The following is a 22,076-nucleotide window of genomic DNA, read 5'->3' as shown; positions in this document are numbered from 1 at the left end:
TTGCTTCTTACCTGTTTTGCCCAGGTGCATTCCTAATGCGTGCTCTCTCATTGGTCGAATCGTAGCTATACAATATGGCGGTTAGATCTAACGGAATCAGATATTTTCAACACGATGAAACAGGATATTGTAATTGAGACGTAATTGGCTGGTAGTAACGAGTAATTAATGTCCGTCGATGTTACGGTTCCCTAAATTGTATAGCGGAATAAAATAAAAATGAAAGTTATAAGCAGGGCTGCCAAAATGATAAAAAAAGAAACTAAATAGAGATGGAAAATATACGATTTAGTAAAAATATAATAATTTTAATAACAAGTAACAAATTATAATACTTATGCATTATGATCTCTTGAAGTATTATAGATTTATATTACAATATATAGAAGTAAAATTGTATGCTTTAAAAACAAATTATTCAATAGAGGACATACTGATATCTTTTACATTTTAGGTGATACTATTGAAATGCTAAAGAAATTTGGACAAGTAATATTATGACAAAAGAATATGAAAATTTCTCTCTAAAGTATATCACATCACATCATACAGATTAATATCAGGTATAAAACAAAACATATAAATTAAAAGAAAACTATCAATAAATAGAATATAAATATTAACTAAATATTAAAATTTCAGACAGTAAACTTTATAACAATAAAATTGTTTTATTCATACCAATCGTTTATTACATTAAATACAAATAAAATTTAATAGAGAATACACACAATTAGATGTAATTCTACAGAATATACCATTGTCGAAAAAAATTTCAACTGTATAAATTACAATATACTTTTCTTTTCAAACATTTAATGAGTTTTATATTAATGTTAACATTTCAATCAAATTTTATTTAACATGAATGTTACATTTTACATTAAGCTATCGATTATAGCCATATCTACCTGTCAATGTTGAAAGATTATGTATCGTTTTCATAATCTTTTGGATTTTTACGTTGTAGTTTATGAAATTCAGCATTTGCCCATTCCATTAGCAGGTAAGAACAAATAAAGGCTGAAATGTAATGTATAATATTTTAATAGATAGGTATATAATGCTACCTGTAATATAAAAATGTGTTAAGTTATACAACTATACTAATACGCTTCTACTGTTTTATTATTTAGAGAAGGATAAATTGAAATTATTATTTTATTATTAATTAATAAAAAAACACTTACGAGGTGTAATAAAAAAAAATTCCGCTCTACAGCGTTTTAAAAATCGTCCAGAAGCCTGGCGTATTCCAGCAAAAGGACTTTGTTCATATGGACTAAGACGGAAAAATGTAACGCCAGTTACCTTTTCAAGTTCTCCAAATCTCTTCCCTCCCATTTTTACTGCATTCAAAAAACAATTATTTTAATGCTTTAAAACATAAATAAGTATAATAAACGAATATAACCAAGAAACAAAATAAGTAACATTAAAAAATATTACAAGTTTCATAAACATAATTTTTAGAAATAAACTTTACTTACTTTAATTACTTATTAAATACTAATAATCACTTATTAAGTGTGAAAAATAAATTTAATTATGTCAAAACTATATAACTTATGTAATAATTTTATACCTATCGACTTGGAACGTTCCAATACACGCGAATATCTGATTCTGGTACCTCTGAGGTATATTCGCTAGATGGCATGTTTGTTATCTGCGTGTTAGGGCGCTAAATTTAAATTATGTGATTTGACATGAATTTGTATTAATATTAACACATTCAAATACTACGAATATTTATGTTAAAATTACATACTCTGTAGTGGCAGTAGAAATTTATAGATGATTTTCCCGTGAACAACTTATGCATATACATAAATAAATGTAACATAGTACGTATATTTTAATTTTTGTCAATTATTGATTTAATACTTAATACATTTGAATAAAATCATATCACATAATCGATTCAAACACACAAAGTAGTTATAATATTTCATTTTTCGTTTCATGTTTTAGAAATGATTAATTAATTTGATTATGTATTACAAGTGAATAACAGCGTTTCATAGGGAATTTTTGTTTTTATTTGTCATTTATTGTACTTATAACTTTAACGTGCGTTTTTTTACAATTCAAATACAGTGTTTCATTAAAAATACTAATATTTATCATGTTCTTATGTGAATTCTTAAACGTTCTTCCTATGAACAAATAATTTTGATATTTTACATTTATGATCTTAGTTTCATACATACAAAAATCGTAGACGAAAAAGCTCCATAATCCGTTTTCCAATGCAAGATGGCGCCACTATTGCATTGTAATGAAGTAAGGGAAGAAGAGGTAGGTTCACGAATCACGGAATGGGGCTATGGGACAGTTGCTCGTGTACGAGGTTCCGTGTGATATCGTGGTTAGTGTTTACTGTTTGTGTTTTGTGCTTATTGCATACATTGTCAACTGCTTCTCACGAGGTACACAAATGCAGTTAATAAAGATGGTTTATCGAAGCAGATTTCTAAATAAATCGTTGCAACCGGTAACTGAGTAACGGTGCTAAACCTGACGCGAGGTCCTCACCCGCGTTAGGTGCCGTGTGGGCCACCTATCCGCGTCCAAGCTGTGTCGAGGCATTCAAGTCATGGTATCGAGGTTCGACACGAACTTCGGTTGTGAAGACTTTTTCGGGACTTATCGTTGCATCCAAGACATGGCTTGTGATCGTGGTGATTCAGACTTCGAGTTCGTCATACCTCCAGAGGCGCCGGTTTTCGAACCGAGTATCGAAGAGTTTCACGACCCTCTTGGCTACATTGCAAAAATACGACCGATCGCAGAGAAGTCTGGCATTTGTAAGATCAAACCGCCGCCTGTGAGTATCATACCTACTATTAATCATTTTCTTTTCCTTGCTTTCTCTTTCGTTTCCCTTATCATAGGAAGGACACGTTATACAAGCATCATCCTTGTTCCATGCTTAAAGACCTAAGACTTGAACGAATGGAGCATTGTATTTTCTTGTGATTGTCGTGAACGTGCAGATATGCACACACGACCTCGTTTACGCACTATGATGCTTCCGTACGAACATCACATAGCCGTGACATCATAAAATAAATGAATTCCTATGTAACATGTACTTTAAAAAAATTCAATTAAATTAAAGGAGGAAAATTCGTCTCTCCTCGTATAATGTGTTTCTTTTATATATATATATATAAAATATATATATATATATATCAATAAAGATAGAATTTTCCGTTCGCGTTAAAAAAGTACGGATCTGGCAAAAGTCGTGACTGTTTCGTATCGATACGAGTCGTAAGATAATACGATCGAAAGGGAAGAAAAGACTTCGATTTATTATCTCGGAGAGATTTTTTTATTTTGTATGCGTATGCTGTTAGCATTTATATCGACATTTCAGGATGCAATACACACGTCAATATCTTCACGGGTTAGAATAGGAAGTAGAATTAGGAGTGACAGTATTTTGAGGAACCACTAAAAAATTCTGAAATGAAATATGTTGGGTACTCATTTTATTGCGACATTAATATCGTTATAGCTAGAAGGTACGCTATGTAAAATGGCCGAGACAATCGAAACAATGTCACCTTAGGAAAACGTCTTGAAATGTTTCGGAAATTCTATACAATATCCTTGACATCGACAGAGGAAGCGCTGGAATAATTATCAGCGTTTATAGGTAAAGATCTTTTTGAGACAATTCTGATATCGTGATATTGTTGATATGGGAATCAGTTTCGTGTGTACCCAGAAGTAAAACGATTTTACCTAAAAATATCACAAGTCTTTTATGAATAATTATGCTTCGTTGTGTCATATGGCAATTTTCTTCGAGAATCTCTGTATTTAGTTTATTCTAAGAATTTGATATAATTTTTTTTTGTTTTAATTTCGTGTTTTACGAAGTAGAAATTACCGATGCGCAGTACCATCAGATTTTGCCATGTTTTTCGCTGCCTATATATACATATATGGAAATATCAGCTTTGTGTAAAATATTCAGATTTCTAGTTCAAATTCCATAATTGTTCGTTTGATTTGTATCACCGTTAGAATCTATTTGAGCCACCATTTTGTTTTCGTATGTGAAAAGAAAGATTTTACAATATAAATCGTAAAATTATGTTGATCGTGAAAAGGACAAATAAATAATGAGAAATTAGAAGTATACCTTCGATATAAATTGAATGTCAAAAATCTTGGTTTTTTATGCATAAATATATAATCGTCAAAATGCATCATACAAAACGTACGAACAATATAACACGCATAGGTAATAATTTAACATGAATTATATAAAATCTGTACTGAGAAAATTACGCAATCATTGTTTTTTTTGAATGTATTATACACTTTTTCCCCCGAATGAAAGTATATTTTTATATCTTTAAAGCACTAATTTTATTATGAATCACATTATTCGAAATTTTATAATTATCCAAGTAATTTAAAGGTATGGTGATTTTCACAAATTTATCATAACGTGTATAAATTTAAAACATAAAAATATTATTCTCACAGCTTTTCACGTAAACATTGTTTAGATTTATAGCATATACTGTTTTTAGTCTAGCGACGATAAATGTATCATTACGACTGCTAATGTTCCTCTCCATGCCAAACACTTTAACTTTTAAAAGATTGATTGTTTTTACAATTGTTATCTCTTATTATAAAATCGATCTCTTTTGTCTAACTGATAATTTTGATCTAATCGTAATTTGTATATTAATCTAGTTATCTGTAATTCATTACTCTTTGAGAAAATTCATATTTTGTAACGGGATGACGCCATTACGGAAATAACTATGGTCACGGCATTAAACGGGCGTCGTATATGGAGAAAATCTTCATGATATTTATGTATTTTCAACTTGAGATGCAGCAATATGCATCATGTTAAAAATATGTCTAATTCTTTATTGTGTTGATATAATTATGTAATCGTTTGTAAACATATTAAATGTTATATCATCACAACAAAATTATTCACATTTCTATTTCGATGGCTGTTTTATGCTCTTTATTACTTGTTGTTTCTAAAAGTCGACTGATCTTACAATGGTGTTGCGTCACGGTGATGAGATGAAGCTACGAAAGCATTTATCGATTATTTAGATATATATATTTATATGTTACTATATATCTCATCAATAAATTTCTGATATTTTAGAACAAATAAAATTAAGACGAAAGTAATTTCTCTGCTGTTGTTTCCTTATGCCAGATAAATATCAATAAAAGATCTAATTATATTTTCATTACTATATATACTCTAAATACTAATCCGTATTTTATTAAATTAATTGAATCATCTGAAGACCTGTAAGTATTCCGACGTATATCGAATGCAAATCCAGATCGTAGTAAATGTATATAATTCGCAAAATGTACTATTTTAACTTTTTTTGTATTATACTTTATATAAATGACATTATATAGATAAATATTATAAATGATTAAATAAATTTATATTGTTCTTTTAGTAAACAGAGATATGTATAAATAAAATAATCCAGAATTTTTGCATCACTAGGGTGCTTATTTTATATAATTTTCACTATACTTAATTTGTTTTGTTACCGAATTATTTATAAATATTTGGGAATACTTTACCTCTTTAAGGTCTTATATAATAGTTATTAACAATTGTTATTCTATAAATACTACTATAATATATATATACTAATATAATACTAAGTTACTTTGTATATTGTATCATCTTGTGTATTTTATACTTTATTTTGTATATATGTAATGTATGTATTTTATATTATAATAGATAAGATATATATAAATCAATTTTATGAATTTTTCTTTTCTTTTTTGTTTGTAGAATTGGCAGCCACCATTTGCTGTTGATGTAGATAAATTCAAATTTGTTCCGAGAATACAAAGGCTAAATGAATTGGAGGCAAAAACCAGGATAAAACTTAATTTCTTGGATCAAATTGCAAAATTTTGGGAACTTCAAGGTTCATCTTTAAAAATCCCCCTTGTTGAACGCAAGGCTCTTGATTTATATTCTTTACATAAGATAGTTACCGATGAAGGTTTGTTGTTTTATCATTTAATTGTTAATATTTTACTGCATGATTTCTAAACATTAATTACATTAATGTTATTTTTAGGAGGAATTGACACAGTTACGAAGGAAAGGAGATGGGCAAAAATTGCAAATAAATTAGGTTATCCTTCTGGTCGTAGCGTTGGAAGTATTCTAAAAAATCACTATGAACGTATTTTGTATCCATTTGATGTGTTTAAACAAGGAAAGACATTGGCAGATCTTGTAAGTTATTTCTTATTTAGATTCTGTACATATTTTTTTTAATAATTAATGCACACATATCATATGTTGAATTATACAGAAAATTGAACCAGATTCTAATGTAAATGAGAAAAAAGATAGAGATTATAAACCACATGGAATTATATCACGGCAACAAATTAAACCCCCACCTGAGAAATTTTCCCGTCGTTCTAAGAGGTTTAGTGGTCAAGAAGAAAAGCAGGAAGTATCTATGAAACAAGAGGATTGTAAAGAGGAATGTGATTCTGACAATGATTGTAAAGATGGAATTAGAAATAAACAATACGATGATAAAGATAATAGTAAAGAACTTAAAAAATTACAGTTTTATGGACCTGGCCCAAAAATGGCTGGATTTAATACCAAAGAAGGAAAAAAATCAAACAAGACTAGAGGCATAAAACTTATTTATGAAGTCGACCCAGTGAGTGTATATCATATGTTATTTAGTTATGATCTGTATTTATACAATTTATTTTCTTTCTTAATTCATGTGTGTATTTTTCTAGTTGGCAAAGTATATTTGTCACAATTGCGGAAGAGGTGATAATGAAGAAAACATGCTTTTATGTGATGGATGTGATGATAGTTATCATACTTTTTGTCTTATGCCACCATTGACAGAAATACCAAAAGGTGATTGGAGATGTCCAAAGTGTGTTGCTGAAGAAGTTTCCAAGCCAATGGAAGCATTCGGATTTGAGCAAGCACAAAGGGAATATACACTTCAACAATTTGGAGAAATGGCTGACCAATTTAAGAGCGATTATTTTAACATGCCTGTGCATGTATGTTATCTTATTATGTATTATAATGTTGTAATATACTTGCAAATATTGGACAATACCTTTTGTAGATGGTGCCTACATCACTAGTAGAAAAAGAATTTTGGCGAATAGTTTCTTCAATTGACGAAGATGTAACAGTTGAATATGGCGCAGATCTACATACAATGGATCACGGGTCGGGATTTCCAACAAAAACAAGTGTCAATTTGTTTACATGTGATCAAGAATATGCTGAATCCTCATGGAATTTGAATAATTTACCAATTTTACGAGGAAGTGTATTAGGTCATATAAATGCTGATATTAGTGGTATGAAAGTTCCATGGATGTATGTTGGAATGTGTTTTGCAACATTTTGTTGGCATAATGAGGATCACTGGAGTTATTCAATCAATTATCTACACTGGGGAGAGCCGAAAACATGGTATGGTGTACCAGGTTCTGAAGCGGAACGATTTGAACACTCAATGAAATCGGCTGCACCAGAATTGTTTCATAGTCAACCAGATTTACTTCATCAGTTAGTTACTATTATGAATCCAAACATTTTAACGAATGAAGGTAATACGATATTATTTTTAATTGCCATTTCGTTAATTATATACTATTTAGTATAAACTATCATTAATATTTATATTTGATTTTTAGGCGTTCCTGTATTTAGAACTGATCAACACGCGGGAGAATTTGTAGTGACATTTCCGAGAGCGTATCACGCAGGTTTTAATCAGGGTTACAATTTTGCTGAAGCCGTGAATTTTGCTCCCGCTGATTGGGTATAGTATCATTTTAAATTCATATTACTAACATATTATATTATATCCATGTTTGTACTTAGTTTATACAGTTATTCTATGTTTAATAGCTCAAAATTGGACGAGATTGTATAACGCATTATTCAAATTTAAGACGATTTTGTGTATTTTCTCATGATGAATTGGTGTGTAAAATGTCATTGGACCCAGACTCATTAGATATAGGAATTGCAACCGCAACTTACCATGATATGCTTCAAATGGTAGATGATGAGAAGAAACTACGGAAGAATCTGTTGGAGTGGGTAAGTGACATATTTCTATTTTTCAAATAATATAATTTTTATTTTTTAAATTTGATGCAGATACCACAAATGTATTTTAAAAATAAAATACTTATAGGCAATACAACTAAATTGCTAAGTTTATCAAATTGCTTATTTATGTAGTGTACTAATTATTATAAATATATATTTCATCTTTTGTTTTATTAAAATTTATAAGATGCTTGGCGTCAAATTATTTTTTAACCTCATAAGTATTTTAAACGTTTAAATGTTGCCTCCAAAATCACTTTCTCACATAGAACAGATTATAATTCTAAATGCAAAGCCTAATATATTTAGGTCAAATGGTATAGTATATGCTGAGACATTCCCTCACAGACTTACACATACAACATTACACGTACACGTCGGCAAACATACATAACCGTAACCATGCGGGCACACGCGGTGAAAGACGTGTGTGCGGCTGATATTACCAACCATTGGGCATCGTAGTTTCACCGACGTCGTTATAATCATCGTTAATGCCTTTATATTTCGTTATTTTTGGTTAGCCTACATTCATATCATTAAAATAGTTTTTGTGCGATCGTTCCTTAGTTATCAACCTTGACTTGTTGATACCTATTTGGTGTGTCTCTCATTTTGATTATATAACTTTTATTGGCGAATAGAGGTTATGTTTTTAAAGTCTTGCCATGATGCTAAACAGGCGTTATATTTTCTCTGTTGATTCAGAGATTTTTATAGTTTTTCTTGTAATTTTGTTGAAAAGTATCTTTGTTAATTTTAAACAAATAATATATTTGTAAAAATTTTTTCTATTTTAAAGTGTTCTTATCTACAGATGGATACATGTGTTTCATTGATAATCTCATTCTGCGTTGTAATATTTCTTTTAAAATGTAAGAATGGTGTATGTTCTCATGAATGATCTTTGTGGTAAAAATTATATCTTTCAGGGTGTAACAGAAGCAGAACGAGAAGCATTTGAACTTTTACCGGACGATGAGAGACAGTGTGAAGCTTGCAAGACAACTTGTTTTTTGAGTGCAGTTACATGTTCATGCCAAAGTTCTCAATTAGTTTGTTTAAGGCATTTCACAGATCTTTGTGATTGTCCTCCAGATAAGCATACATTACGTTATCGCTATACTCTAGACGAATTACCAATTATGTTACAAAAATTAAAATTGAAAGCAGAGTCATTTGACTCCTGGGTGACAAAAGTAAAAGAGGCAATGGATCCTGATAAAAAGAGTGATAAAATTGAATTAAGTGAATTAAAAGAACTGTTAAATGAAGCAGAAAGTAAAAAATTTCCAGAAAGTGAATTGCTTACAGCTTTAACAACTGCTGTACAAGATGCTGAAAAATGTGCAAGTGTTGCACAACAACTTTTGAGTAATAAACAACGTACCAGGTATTATGAAGTTTTTTGTTTGTGTTCATATTAGATATCACTATTTGTATTAAGATAAGTTCACTTATTTGAAATTTTTTAGAACCAGACAATCTGTTGAAACTAAGTACAAGCTTACAGTAGAAGAATTAACACTTTTTTATAAAGAAATAACAAATCTGTGCTGTGAACTCAAGGAGTCTGATGGTGTAAAATTTATACTTGATCAAGTATTGCAATTTCAAACAGAAGCAGAAGAACTAGAATCTAAAGAGGATGATTGTGATATTGAACAGTTGGAAAGATGTATTGAATTTGGAGATTCTATTTGTATTGAACTACCTCAACTTATACATTTGAGACAAGTAAATATATAAATATAATGTATACACGTATTTGACAAGAATATATTCGTGTTCTTAGATATATAATCACATTTATTTATTACAGAAATTAACACAAATACAATGGCTTGAGGAAGTAAAGTCTGTTCAAGAAGATCCAAAGTCAGTACATCGTGATGATTTAGCAAAATTAATTGAGAAAGGTATGATAATGCCTCCTCATTTAAGTATAGAAAATACTCTCTCAGAGTTGCAAGCATTAATGCTTGCAATTGATGATTGGGAAGAAAAAGCAAAATTATATTTCCATACAAAAAATAGACAAACTATTACATCTCTCGAAGAATTCATTCGTGAAGCTGATAAAGTAGAAGCTTACCTACCAAGCTTAGATGTCCTTCAAGATACATTAAACAAAGCAAAAAATTGGACAAAAATAATGGAAGAGATACAAGCAAGAGATAACTTTCCATACTATAATACGCTAGATGATTTAATAAAAAAAGGTAGAAATATTCCACTGCACCTAGATGCTCTTCCAATCTTAGAATCTACTCTTTCACAAGCAAAAACCTGGAAAGAAAGGACAGCAAGAACATTCCTAAGGAAAAATTCACATTATACTTTAATGGAAGCTTTATCACCACGAATTGGCGTTGGTATACAAGCGTTAAAAGCTAAAAAGAGTAAAAATGAAGATTCTATAGGACCTGTATTTGTCTGTGATACAAAATTGGATGATTCCAATGATTCAGCTACCGTTGTAGCTGCGTTTAAATTAGCTGAACAACGCGAAATGGAAGCGATGCGAAATTTAAGGGAAAGAAACTTAATGAAAACCGAAATTGACGATTCAAGGTATTGTGTTTGTCGTCGACCAAGATTCGGGCTCATGCTTCAGTGTGAGCTTTGTAAGGATTGGTTTCACTGTAAGTAATATTTTCTCATTATAATGAATATAGGTGTTGAGCTCAATTATAATTAGTCAAAATATATTGTAATTTTAGCAAACTGTGTACCTTTACCAAAGACATCGTATAAAGGGAAATTTCCAATGTCAAGAGAAATTAAATTTTTATGTCCATGTTGCTTACGTTCACGACGGCCACGGTTAGAAACGATTCTTGCACTTTTAGTTAGTCTTCAAAAGATTCCTATTCGTTTACCAGAAGGTGAAGCATTACAATGTTTAACGGAACGTGCAATGAATTGGCAGGTGAGGTTTATGTAAAAATTAACGTTAACAAATCGAGTTATAATATATAACGATATACATAATATACATAGTATACGTACATCGAATAGGATCGAGCTCGACAGGCACTAGCCACAGATGAAATTTCATCTGCACTGGCAAAATTGTCTGTGTTATCACAGAAATTAGTGGAAGCAGCTGCAAGGGAAAAGACAGAAAAGATTATTAGCAGCGAACTGAAAAAGGCAGCAAATAATCCTGAATTACATCAGAGAGTACAAGCAATTGCCCCACTCAGTGGTGTGCATTCAGATGATAGTGTAGTTAGTATCGCGGTATGTCTATTATATAAATAGTATTATAGAATATAATAGTATATATAGAATTTGTAATATAGCACATATTTGAAATATGTCTATATTATACACTATTGAATATATTTCTGATATATTTTAGGATGATGATGACGACGTTGTTACTATAGATGACGATGAGCCAAGTTGTAGTACATTCAATAGTAACGAACATGCGTATTCCTATAGTAAGATCCTCTCTCACAAAAAATAATAAATATTAAAGATGTAAATGTAGTATTCATGATGTTTATGTTTCCTTTTACAGTATCAAAAATTCAGCGTAAAACACAATCAAATGATGCAACGGAAATTGCGGTTGTACTTTCACAAACAGCAAGGTTACGTCTAGAGGAACTGATGATGGAAGGCGATTTATTAGAAGTTGCACTTGATGAAACACAACACATCTGGCGTATACTATGTCATACAAATAGTCCTAGTACGGTTCGAAAGTATGCATCATACGAGGAAGTTCAAACTAACTTGAATCAGGATATAAAGGATGTAAAAAAGCGTGGAAGAAAAAGAAAATCCGACGAATTCGAATTATTGAAAAAAATTGGAAGACAAAAAATAGAAGAAAAGAATTTAGCTAAGCGCAAAACATTGCAGAAAGAAAAAAAATCAGCTAGTTCTCTAGTTCCAATAAAGCGCGGACCTCGAAAGGTATTTAAATTTAGAAATGCCTTGTATATATTAGCGAAGCTTGAATTTGGAACATTTCCTAGTTAAAAATACTTTGTATAAATACGGTGTTTGTTACAAATCTGTTACTTTGGTTTCAATTAAACGTAAATTTTAGATGAAACGTAAAGAAGGAGAAGAAGGCCCAAAGAAAAGGGGTGGTAACAGGAAAAAGACCAAACAGGATACTTCAGACGAAGAAGATGATTGTGCGGCTGTTAATTGCTTACGACCTAGCGGTAGGAATACTTCACATATTTCAACAAAATATTTTAGTATAATTATATTTATTATTACATTATGTGTGTGTGTGCGCTGTTCTATATATTGTTGTTTTGTTTTTGTTTATGTTAGGTAGGGAAGTTGATTGGGTACAGTGTGATGGTGGCTGTGAAGGTTGGTTCCACATGCATTGTGTTGGTTTAGATCGTACAGAAATTGCAGAGGAGGATGATTACATATGTAGTAATTGTAAAGAAGCAGAGCAAAATTCAACGGTAAGTTAAGATTAACATGCTTAGGATGTCATTGCTACTTTTGTAGTATTTTTAGCTGCTTGGTGAAATTGAAATCTTTTCTCTTTGTTGTGTAATATTTTAGTTTTACACAGAATTTCAATTACTTCCCAATTCTTGATTTCATTTGAATTCAGTTGAGTCTTAAGTCCTTTTCATTTGTTAAATAGCATTATATTATAGTTTTAGTGCAATATGCTTTTGGTTTGTCTATACTGTAGTCAAGAGCGCCAGATCCCCTAGCTGAATCATTAGGCCTGGATGCACTTCTTTCCCTTTCTCAATCTCAGGGATACCAGGGCACAGATAGTGAAGCAGACATTCAAGAAACCACATCCTTCGTCAAGACTTACTAGCCTACTTTACCTTGTTAGCTCTGTACAAGGCTAGGATGTTTATCAATTCAATTGGCTGGGAACTTACAGCCCGACAATTAATATCATCTACAATCATCATTCAGTCAGTTGGTACTGCAGATTATCGGATGCTGTTCGATTACTGTTGCGAGCGGATATTGGAGATAAAGTATTATAATGCGGTCGAATTGCAATCTTGACGATTATGAATATTATTTTTTTATTTTGATTTGGTACCCTGTAGAGAGGTATCAACTTTTTGTATGTATTATATTGCATTGTATTTTATTTTTCTAAGATAAAACAGTTGTTTATTAAGAAGATTTGTTGTTCGAGTCCAATACATTTATTTATACTGGAGGAAAACTAATTTCATGCATTAATATTTAATATTAATTTATAACATGAAAACCTGCTTGCTTTTAATCAAAATAAGATATTAACTTCGAATTAAGTACACGATTTTGATTAAAAAAACCTTTTAAATTGTAATACATATTGTACAGATCAAGTATCGCGGATGAACCGTGATATACTACTTTGTGGTTTACATGGGATTTTAGAAAACAGTTATTTTGCATCTCATTGTAACTCTTATTTCTTATCTCTCGCTGCGACGGTCGATAGGAAATACAGGTTTTGCGAGACCAACGACTGTTGAATAATTAACGATATGCATTAGCATTATTCATAATGCGATCTATAGTGTGAATGTGACGCTCTTTTCCTAAATAACACATGGAAAAGATAAAAAAATGTAAAAGATAACGAAGAAAGGAAAGGAGGGCATAGCTTGATCTAATGATTTAGACGATCTGTGACAAAAAAGAAATATTAGCGACGGCGATAACATGTATAACAAAGAGAAGTCACCTCAGATTACTTCTATTCGAAGAAATATTCCGTCGGTTTTTGTATCGGGTTTTAATTGTAATGGTGTAAGAGAATTTCCCTTGCGCTAAAATAGTATGTACAGATAGACTGACGTATGTGTGTATTAAGGTAGATATTATACATATACATATACATACATATATATATGTATGTATATGTATCTTTTATATATATATATATTATATATATAAATATATATATAATATATATATATATATATAAGAAATTAGGGTGAAATATAGAACTAAGTCACAGTTTGTATAAAACAATGAATTGACACGCAGATACATAGCATATCTAAATCTGCCTTCCTGAAATAATTGATCGCAATTAATTGGATTTTGGACCAGAGTGTACAACTTATATAATTTATACAAATTTGTAAATCATTTAATTTTTCGTTTCATTTCATCTTTCTTATCACAAACATCTAGAATATCGTTTTATATTATGGTATTATTGATTTCATCAAACAATTCCCGAATGGCCTAAAAAAATACATTTCATAATGTAAATTCTATTTGTAGTATTATAAAATATTAATTTCTTACGATTTCAAACGATTAACAGATAAAAATGTTTGTTTCAATCCTTATGATTGTATTACGCTTTGTAATATTTAATAGGTCAATAACTTTATACCTTGGTGTGCTGATCCTTTCATTTTATACGCTCAACGTTAGTTCGCGTTCAACATTTAAAACTGCTAATTGTCCTATATTGTTAACATTTACATGGTGTAATGCATCGTTGTAGTATAATTAAAGCTTACTTATTACTTTGTACATTAAAGTATTATAAAATCACTAAATGTTATAAAGACGATACTTATACTAATGATAAAATATATTCCGTAATAAACCATTTTATAAATGTTGTAAGTGTTGCAAATATGGATCTCATTCTCGATAAAAAAAGAAAAAAACGGAAAAACGTAAGAGATACGTTGTTATCCATTGGTGTGAAATATAGGTTACGAAATGTAATTTGTGTATTTAATGTTGACTCTGGTACAAAACCGTGTTTCGTATATAAGTTAATAATTACATTTTCTAATTATTTTTTAATATGATTCTTGAACTGGCTTTTTTGTTCTTTTTTTTATTTATACATAAAAATTGAATATACTTAACTCTTGTGCAAAAGTGTTATGTGCGTGTCTCTATCTACTAATGTGGTTTTTTTTGCATGATATGCCAAGAAAAACTGCATTGTGTAAAGAAAAGAAATAACTTTATTGTGGGTTTATCGAAGAAGCTGTGCTCACAGCATGAGAAATTTTGTATATTTACTTGTTAAAGAAAACGAACTTCAATCATTGAGTTTCCATATGAACTAGAAGCTATATGAATGCATGTTATGTGTGAGATGACACGGCGTACAGTGTGTTTTAAACATTTGCATATCAAAACATACGATTCGAATCGTCGATGTTAGCATAAATTGAATGAATTTTGTTAACGAATGTTCCACTGTTAGTTGCCGTAGCTTAAGGAAATAATAATTGCTCGATCAATGGTTAACAGAATTCATTTTAAAATAACAGTAGCTATAGGAAAATACCAACATATTATATTATATATAATCCACGATTAGTATGTTGCGCGTTTTGTTTAAAACAGACTGTAGGTCAAAGATTCAATGAGACATGTGTACACATATATATTTTTGTACAGATATGAAAAAAGCTCGATAATCTCCTTGATTATCGTTCCTGGCTACGCGGGAATGCAGTGAATTTCTAACGATAGTGTTGTTTTCGCGTTTAAATTTTTCGAAATATGAATTTTATTTGTTTCTTTTCGTAATAAAAATAATATATATATAATAAATAATAATGTATATATATATATCATATCGTATATATATGATAATGTATATATATTATTTTATATTATGTATAATATATATATATATATATGTATACATATGTACGTACATTGGTTATTGTATTTTATACAAAGTACTTAGGATCATTTTTTATTGATCGAGATAAGCATTGAAAAAAAAGAAAGAAAAGGAAAAGAAGAAAGAAACGAATAATAAAATTATATGCTTTATGAGGTGGTACACTATCATTAAAAATACATTGTGAGACTAGTGACATAAAATTAAGATTGAAATTGTGTGATTACTTAGAGCTGTTGCAAAATGGACATATTTGAACGTTGTACTTTATCATTAAATATTAGCGTACACTATGTTGAATACTGATCAGTCGTTCAGCGTAATATAGGCAAGTCCCTACGCGTTTTCAAGGAATTATACTATTCATCATAAAGAAAGAAATTCATTTTTGATTATTTTCATTGACAATAAGCACAAGGTGTTTTGTATTTATTTTGGTTCTCTTTTGTAATGAAATATATGACGGAATGTGCAGCCGATAGTATTTTAAAAATTTATCGAATTTATTTGAGAAGGATATTATTAAACGAGGTATTGTGCGTTGTTTTCATAAATCAAAATTGTAATTATATGTCATTAGCTTTACACGTAACACAATTTAATTTTTATGTGCAGCTAATATTTATTTTAACATGTAATTTGTTTTTTCACATGAGATTGATGAATTCACATTTTTTAAGGGGAGTCAGGCTACTAAAAATTTTATGATATATTGAAATGCCTGCAATTTTAATTGAGATCTATTTTTTGTGATATCGTTGTAAACTATTTGACCACGATGATAATTATTTTTGTGCTAATTAATATTTATTTGTTATTTACGGTTTTAAAACGTTAGCTTAATTTTCGTTCGACTTACATATGATGATTACTTAGTATTTATTCGATCGTTCACAATCATTCAAACGATATAGTCAAAAAATGTTACTTAATTTTCGTTGCACCATTGCTAGTAACCATCTTTATGTTAAACTCGATTGTTTCTTTGTTCCTTTCTATTCTGTATATTATGCAGAAAGATCAGTATAGACCCTTTTACGTTAAGCGTGTTTTGGTTATTCTAAACGTTACACCTCGCAAAAAGAAAGAAAACCTTTCACCAAAAATTTAGTCGATAGAAAATTATTATCGTGTATCTATGTATTTATTTTATTTTTATCTATTTGTGTTTTCTCGATTGTCCTTAAAAAGAAAAAGCTAATTCCATCACGAGAAAAACTTCCAACGAATATACGATCATCGTCACTTGCGTAAATAACTATTTTATCGTATAACATAATAGATACATCGTTTATTTCCTTTATACACGAATCATTTTAGACAGAAATATTTATGAGACACTAAATGTAACCTAGGGCTAAATAGCGTTAAAGTAGCCTTTATTTGTAAGATTATATCACTTTGATTTCCGATAAAATATATTAAATGTAAATGTGTAAGTACATGTACGTTCAATACCATAAACTGTTTTTTCTCTTGTTTTTTTTTCCAAACAGTTTAAACAAAGAAAAGCTAGTATATTAGATAAAAAGTACAAATTTTCAACGTTACGATAAAACAATATCATGCATTAGTAGTATCTAGGAAATGCATCGGACATTTAAGACATTTTTTTGTTAAAAATAGTATCATTGCCGATCTTGTATGATGTAACATTATTTAAAAGAGGTCGATGTCCGCGGAAGCGTATTCGTGTAACCAGCGGGAGAGATAGAATGTCAATAAAGAGCGGCGGAACATGAAAGTTCGGGGAGACATGAATTTCTCGTCTATATTACGCACAACGGGAAGTTGAATAAGCCTAGTCTGAAGAAGATTCGTATTTGTGTAGGATAGAGCTTTCGGCAAAACTAATATTTCAGGCGTTAGGAGAAGGATTAGAGTGCGAATATGATTTTTCAAATGAATATTAAAATTTTGGTCAGATCAGCGATCTACATACGACATAGATAAAGTATATTTTTTTAGTATTTTTTTGTATAAATTGATTTTGTATAAAAAAAAGATTTCCATTTTATTTTTCAAAGATTATTTTGTTTCCCTTTTGTGTGCTTTTTGTCGATAACAATTATGTCCGTTCTTCATTTGAATAACGATGAATAATACGAGTAATTAATAAACAGTAACATTACTAATTTAAATCTCATTCGTAAATGCGCGCTGGGATTATGTATATTGCTTTGTCCATTCGTTTAACAACGCCTTTCAATAGCAGCAAATCGAGCATGGAAACAGACTCCACGTCGCATCACGCAATTTAAGCGAGCGTTTTATTGTCTCTTACTGTGTATGTAAAAAAATGATTCACTACCGCGGGATTTCGTTGTTCGTTTCTTTGAATCTAAAAATCGGCGACTCATCGGCATCGTGTCTTGTCTTATCGTGGCATCTTCATCGTCATTACATTATACTTTACAAATATATTCTTTAATTCATTCAAAAATACTAAGTTCCAGGGTCAGCTTAACTTCGCGAGAAACGAAGTTGTTCCATGGTTAATTGAGTCACGGTTTTCCAATTAGACATTCCATTTTAACATTTCACCTCGCGTTGAAACGGTAGCTAATATATCACTGATATTATTCATAGGCGATAATGTTAGCAGCAAAACTAGTAAACAAAAAATATTTTGAAAACGAGGTATGTAATAAGGATAATGGCTATTGAATATCATGTCTCCTTTTCTTTTATTTGTTCTTGATAGAGCGGTTGCTATATCGAAGCAGAATAATAATGTACAGTGACTTACGAAAGCTCAAACAATTATCATAGAAAAGTTTCCTGGATGTTCTTATGTTCGTCGTATAACATTTTCTGAAATTTCTTTAACTTTTCAGCGAGGCACTACTATCGTAATACGTTGGCAAAGTTTGAAATGCATAAAGAAGTTACAAGATATGTATCGACAAATATGTAGAGGTCGTAAAAGTATTTGGTAGACTATGAATAGTTGTTACAAACATATAGTTAGCGTTAAAGGTGTTATTTTTAAATATATTAAAGGTTTATTAACATAATTAATAATTGATCGATCGGATATCTTTGCAATGTGTATGTTTGCAACAAAGATTTTGTAACTTCGGATTCTAAATTTTGATATTCATGATAGTTGTGTCTCGTTACTATACATTTATAGAAAATTTGGAGATATATAATATATCCAAAGTAGATTACTTATTATAACATTTAGTAGAAGAAACAAAACTCTGCTTATGTTCCACTTTTTTAATTAAAAATATGAATCTGCATAAATGTTCGTGACGTAGTCACTGCGGTATTAATGAAATTTCAAATTATTTTATATAACGCAAATTACATTCAAATACATTCTTGTGTCACTAAGTTTCCGCTTAAGATATTTAATTTTATTCTACAGACGATTTTACGTATGTGCAATTTCCTGTGTATGGAAATAACATTTCATTACTTTTATGATACGAGATACTAGCAATTCCGTGACTTGTTAAACAATTTTATCATAAAGGCAATTCAAGGTAAAAGAAAAGAACTTAATCCTTCGCAGAACGAGCATTATTTCGTTTAATAAGAATTTTGATCCAATATAATTTGGCGATACATGGTGACGGATCGAAAAGTATTTTATGGTTCTTATTTGGTGAAAGAAGGAAACTATGACGAATGAAGTGATTCATAGAGAGAATGTCTTCTGTCAGATTGAAGAGACGCTCTTTGGACAACTTCCGCCCCCAGGTTTTTAAAAGTAAAACGCTTTGATGGTGGAGGGGAGTAGATCCAAATAAGAGATGCTTTTGTTCTCTAGGATATTCCACATTTCATCCATAAAACATAAGTTGAAGTGTAAAACGTCAGAATTGAATATTTGTTACGTTACAAGATATTTATAAGAATATGTTTATCGACCAATATCGAGTAGAATATATCGTAGAAATATAACAGAAACATAGTTAACTACTTGCCTTATATCTTCAAGTCAGTTTCCAAACTGATCTTTTGTTCATATTTTAATTTCATTACGTAAGTAAACGATCAATGTTCAGTTAAAAAAGAAAAAACAAATGACTCACGCACTTCCATTAGTTTAAATTTATCGCAAGAAAATAACGTAAATAATAGTAAATTTTAAGATAAATTTAAAAAACAGCTTGTATTGGGTTGGCAACTAAGTGATGGCGGATCTTGTCATTATGTGGTATTACTTAGTTGCCAACCCAATATTACATTATCACTTTCTTGTACTTTTCGATATATGTAATCGATCGATGCTGCTTCAGAACAATTTATATATTATAGTTCTATTCGATTTGAACAGAGGCAGTTTAGATTTATAAGGAAGTTTAAATCAAAATCCACTTCCAATACCTCAGAGTGCAAATTATTAAATACAAATTACACATAATATTACAAAAGTAATTTATATGGCATATATTGCTATAACAGTGAACAATTAAACGCTTATTCAAATAGCTTCCAAAGAAATCATAAGGCAACGAGTTAACGAATATATCTATATATACATATAATAAGTAGACTGCGTATATTTAATAAGTTCATGTTTTCATAAATATAATTAAGAAAATGAAATCTGGGTAAAAAATTGTTTTACCTCTTGAAAATATTATAGAAAGTATTGTACTTTGGGTATTTTATATGAATATTGCATATCACATGCATTCTATGCATTTTTGCACCTTTAAAATTTTCATAAATACATGAAAATCCACAGTCTGATAGTAACGATTCAATATTTCTGATTTGAAATCGTCAAAAATTTGTTCCGTCAAAAAATATAACGGCTGAAAACAAGGAAAAGAAGAGAAGAGTCAATAAAGGATTGTTTGTGTGTTAAGCAGATAAACCAAGCATGATAATGTTTACAACTTATAACATTTGAAGTTTTTCGATGAACCTGGCACGGACCTGTCCTATGGTGTCAAGACAGCAATGTCCCTTCTTTCTGGTTCGGTCGTTTTCGGGTGCGCTCGGCTGGCTGGCGCGCGCTTCGTTTGGTGTACAGTAATACGTCCTCAGTATTTGCTGCGACTCCGTAATAGTAGGACGCGTTCTCGCGGTGTTTGGCTGGTAACCGCGTCGTAACCAAAAACGCGTACGCGAGGTGCGAGAACGCCCCAGGTAACCGTTTTTGTAACTACCCGCGTGTACCCCGGGTGAAAATTACCGACTCGTGTTACACATCTTCTCTGTCTGATTGGTGTGTACTGCTGTACACTGGACATCAATTAAGAGAGAGGAGAAAGAGGGAGTGAAAAGGGCTACACGCAGGGACTGCAGAGAAAGGAAAGACGGAAGGATTATATATTCGAACAACATGGCCACTGCGATCGACGACCGGCAGGAGTTGCTGGAGCAATTTCAAGCGGTGAGTCCTTTTGCCTTTGTCCTTTTTACTGACCATCGAATTTCGAACAATCGACTCGTAAGGCATCCGTTACTATGGTTTTCGCGTTGATGTTGCACGTATTACTACGTATACCCTGGCTCCTTATCGATCGCCGGTTTTATCAGCATGCTTTCGTGGAAACCCACCCTCGTAGGGACTACGCCGGGTGTCGCCGCCCTGTACTCGGTTTATCCGTTTTTTACGCCAAGCCTTCGCGAAATTTCAAACGTACCCATCGCGTTGACAATCATCTCTATTTACAAATACATGTATGGTAACAGAGAATAATTAGTTTGGTCGAAATTTGTTAATACGTTGACTGCCGGGCAAATTTTGTATTTCTTGCACACAGCGCCGGTGTGGTGTCGCTTGTTTCTATTATGTATATAGCATATCTTAGTAAAGAAATTAGAAATTGTTTAATCTTTTCGTAGATACAATTAAAACTTTTGTAAAACAACAAAACTTTCACTACAAGACATACGATATAGAAGAATATATTATATTTATTTTAGTAAAATCGATATATTTTTTTTTGTGTATCATTTCTTAGAAATAGGGTTGTGAGTACCATAATTTTCATTTCTATATTAAATATATTGTCTGAAGTTAGTATTTAGTAATATTCAGTCTTTCCCTTCTTACGATTGTTTATGTATGGTAGCTGCAAAAATGAAAGTATATTTTCACATTGTACATACGCGTGACTAATTGGTGAGAAAAATAATTCCCACCGCCCATAAAAGCATTAAGTACTTTATGAAGAAATTAATATTTTACATCAGAGCATTAAAAACTTTATGAATATGTAGTACGTATTATAATTGCCATAAATACTATATTACAATATGTTATATACAATAATGATGATCTATCAGGCAATCAATATACACCCTTGGACAAAAAGATAG

General features: G+C 30.8%; 3 protein-coding genes and 1 long non-coding RNA gene across 7 annotated transcripts in view; 2 read left to right on the top strand and 2 right to left on the bottom strand.

Moving 5' to 3' along the window:
* Positions 1-651: 651 nt before the first annotated feature.
* LOC132907770 (cytochrome b-c1 complex subunit 8) overlaps positions 652-22,076 on the bottom strand; it is a 248,975-nt gene continuing 227,550 nt past the window's right edge. Inside the window, exons 1-3 of one of the 2 annotated variants that reach the window (XM_060961169.1) lie at positions 1,586-1,605; positions 1,191-1,349; positions 652-1,023 (exon numbers count right to left, since the gene is read on the bottom strand). In XM_060961169.1, coding sequence (XP_060817152.1) covers positions 929-1,023; positions 1,191-1,344 — 249 coding nt within the window. In that variant the 5' untranslated portion in view covers positions 1,345-1,349; positions 1,586-1,605 and the 3' untranslated portion in view covers positions 652-928. Of the gene's footprint in view, positions 1,024-1,190; positions 1,350-1,585; positions 1,606-22,076 lie in introns of those variants that run through there. The other variant, XM_060961170.1, reaches the window with a different exon arrangement.
* On the top strand, positions 2,314-15,988 carry LOC132907736 (lysine-specific demethylase 5). 3 transcript variants are annotated; one of them, XM_060961097.1, is made up of 18 exons: positions 2,314-2,830; positions 5,825-6,041; positions 6,120-6,280; positions 6,360-6,725; positions 6,811-7,089; positions 7,158-7,650; positions 7,738-7,865; positions 7,955-8,149; positions 9,094-9,554; positions 9,637-9,898; positions 9,984-10,806; positions 10,885-11,093; positions 11,183-11,395; positions 11,529-11,613; positions 11,694-12,094; positions 12,231-12,351; positions 12,467-12,609; positions 12,849-15,988. In XM_060961097.1, exons 1-18 carry the CDS (start codon positions 2,600-2,602, stop codon positions 12,981-12,983), a joined length of 4,923 nt encoding a protein of 1,640 aa, XP_060817080.1. In that variant the 5' UTR covers positions 2,314-2,599; the 3' UTR covers positions 12,984-15,988. The 3 variants fall into 3 exon arrangements, with proteins under 3 accessions (XP_060817080.1, XP_060817081.1, XP_060817079.1); XM_060961098.1 differs by having other exon boundaries at positions 11,183-11,407; positions 12,918-15,988; XM_060961096.1 differs by having other exon boundaries at positions 11,183-11,407.
* On the bottom strand, positions 3,479-5,599 carry LOC132907728 (uncharacterized). Its single transcript, XR_009658257.1, has 2 exons — positions 4,160-5,599; positions 3,479-4,044 (listed from the first exon to the last, which is right to left on the bottom strand). It is a non-coding gene; the product is annotated as an uncharacterized LOC132907728 (long non-coding RNA).
* Positions 20,782-22,076, top strand: part of LOC132907744 (plastin-2) — a 44,202-nt gene continuing 42,907 nt past the window's right edge. The window contains exon 1 of the mRNA XM_060961120.1: positions 20,782-21,144. Within this exon, the coding sequence (XP_060817103.1) occupies positions 21,094-21,144 (51 nt within the window). The 5' untranslated portion in view covers positions 20,782-21,093. The remainder of the gene's footprint in view (positions 21,145-22,076) is intronic.

Source organism: Bombus pascuorum, chromosome 6 (assembly GCF_905332965.1).
Source record: "Bombus pascuorum chromosome 6, iyBomPasc1.1, whole genome shotgun sequence".
NCBI classification, from domain to species: domain Eukaryota; kingdom Metazoa; phylum Arthropoda; class Insecta; order Hymenoptera; family Apidae; genus Bombus; species Bombus pascuorum.
Note: the sequence above shows the minus strand (reverse complement) of the source record. Positions and strands in the feature narration are given on the sequence as shown.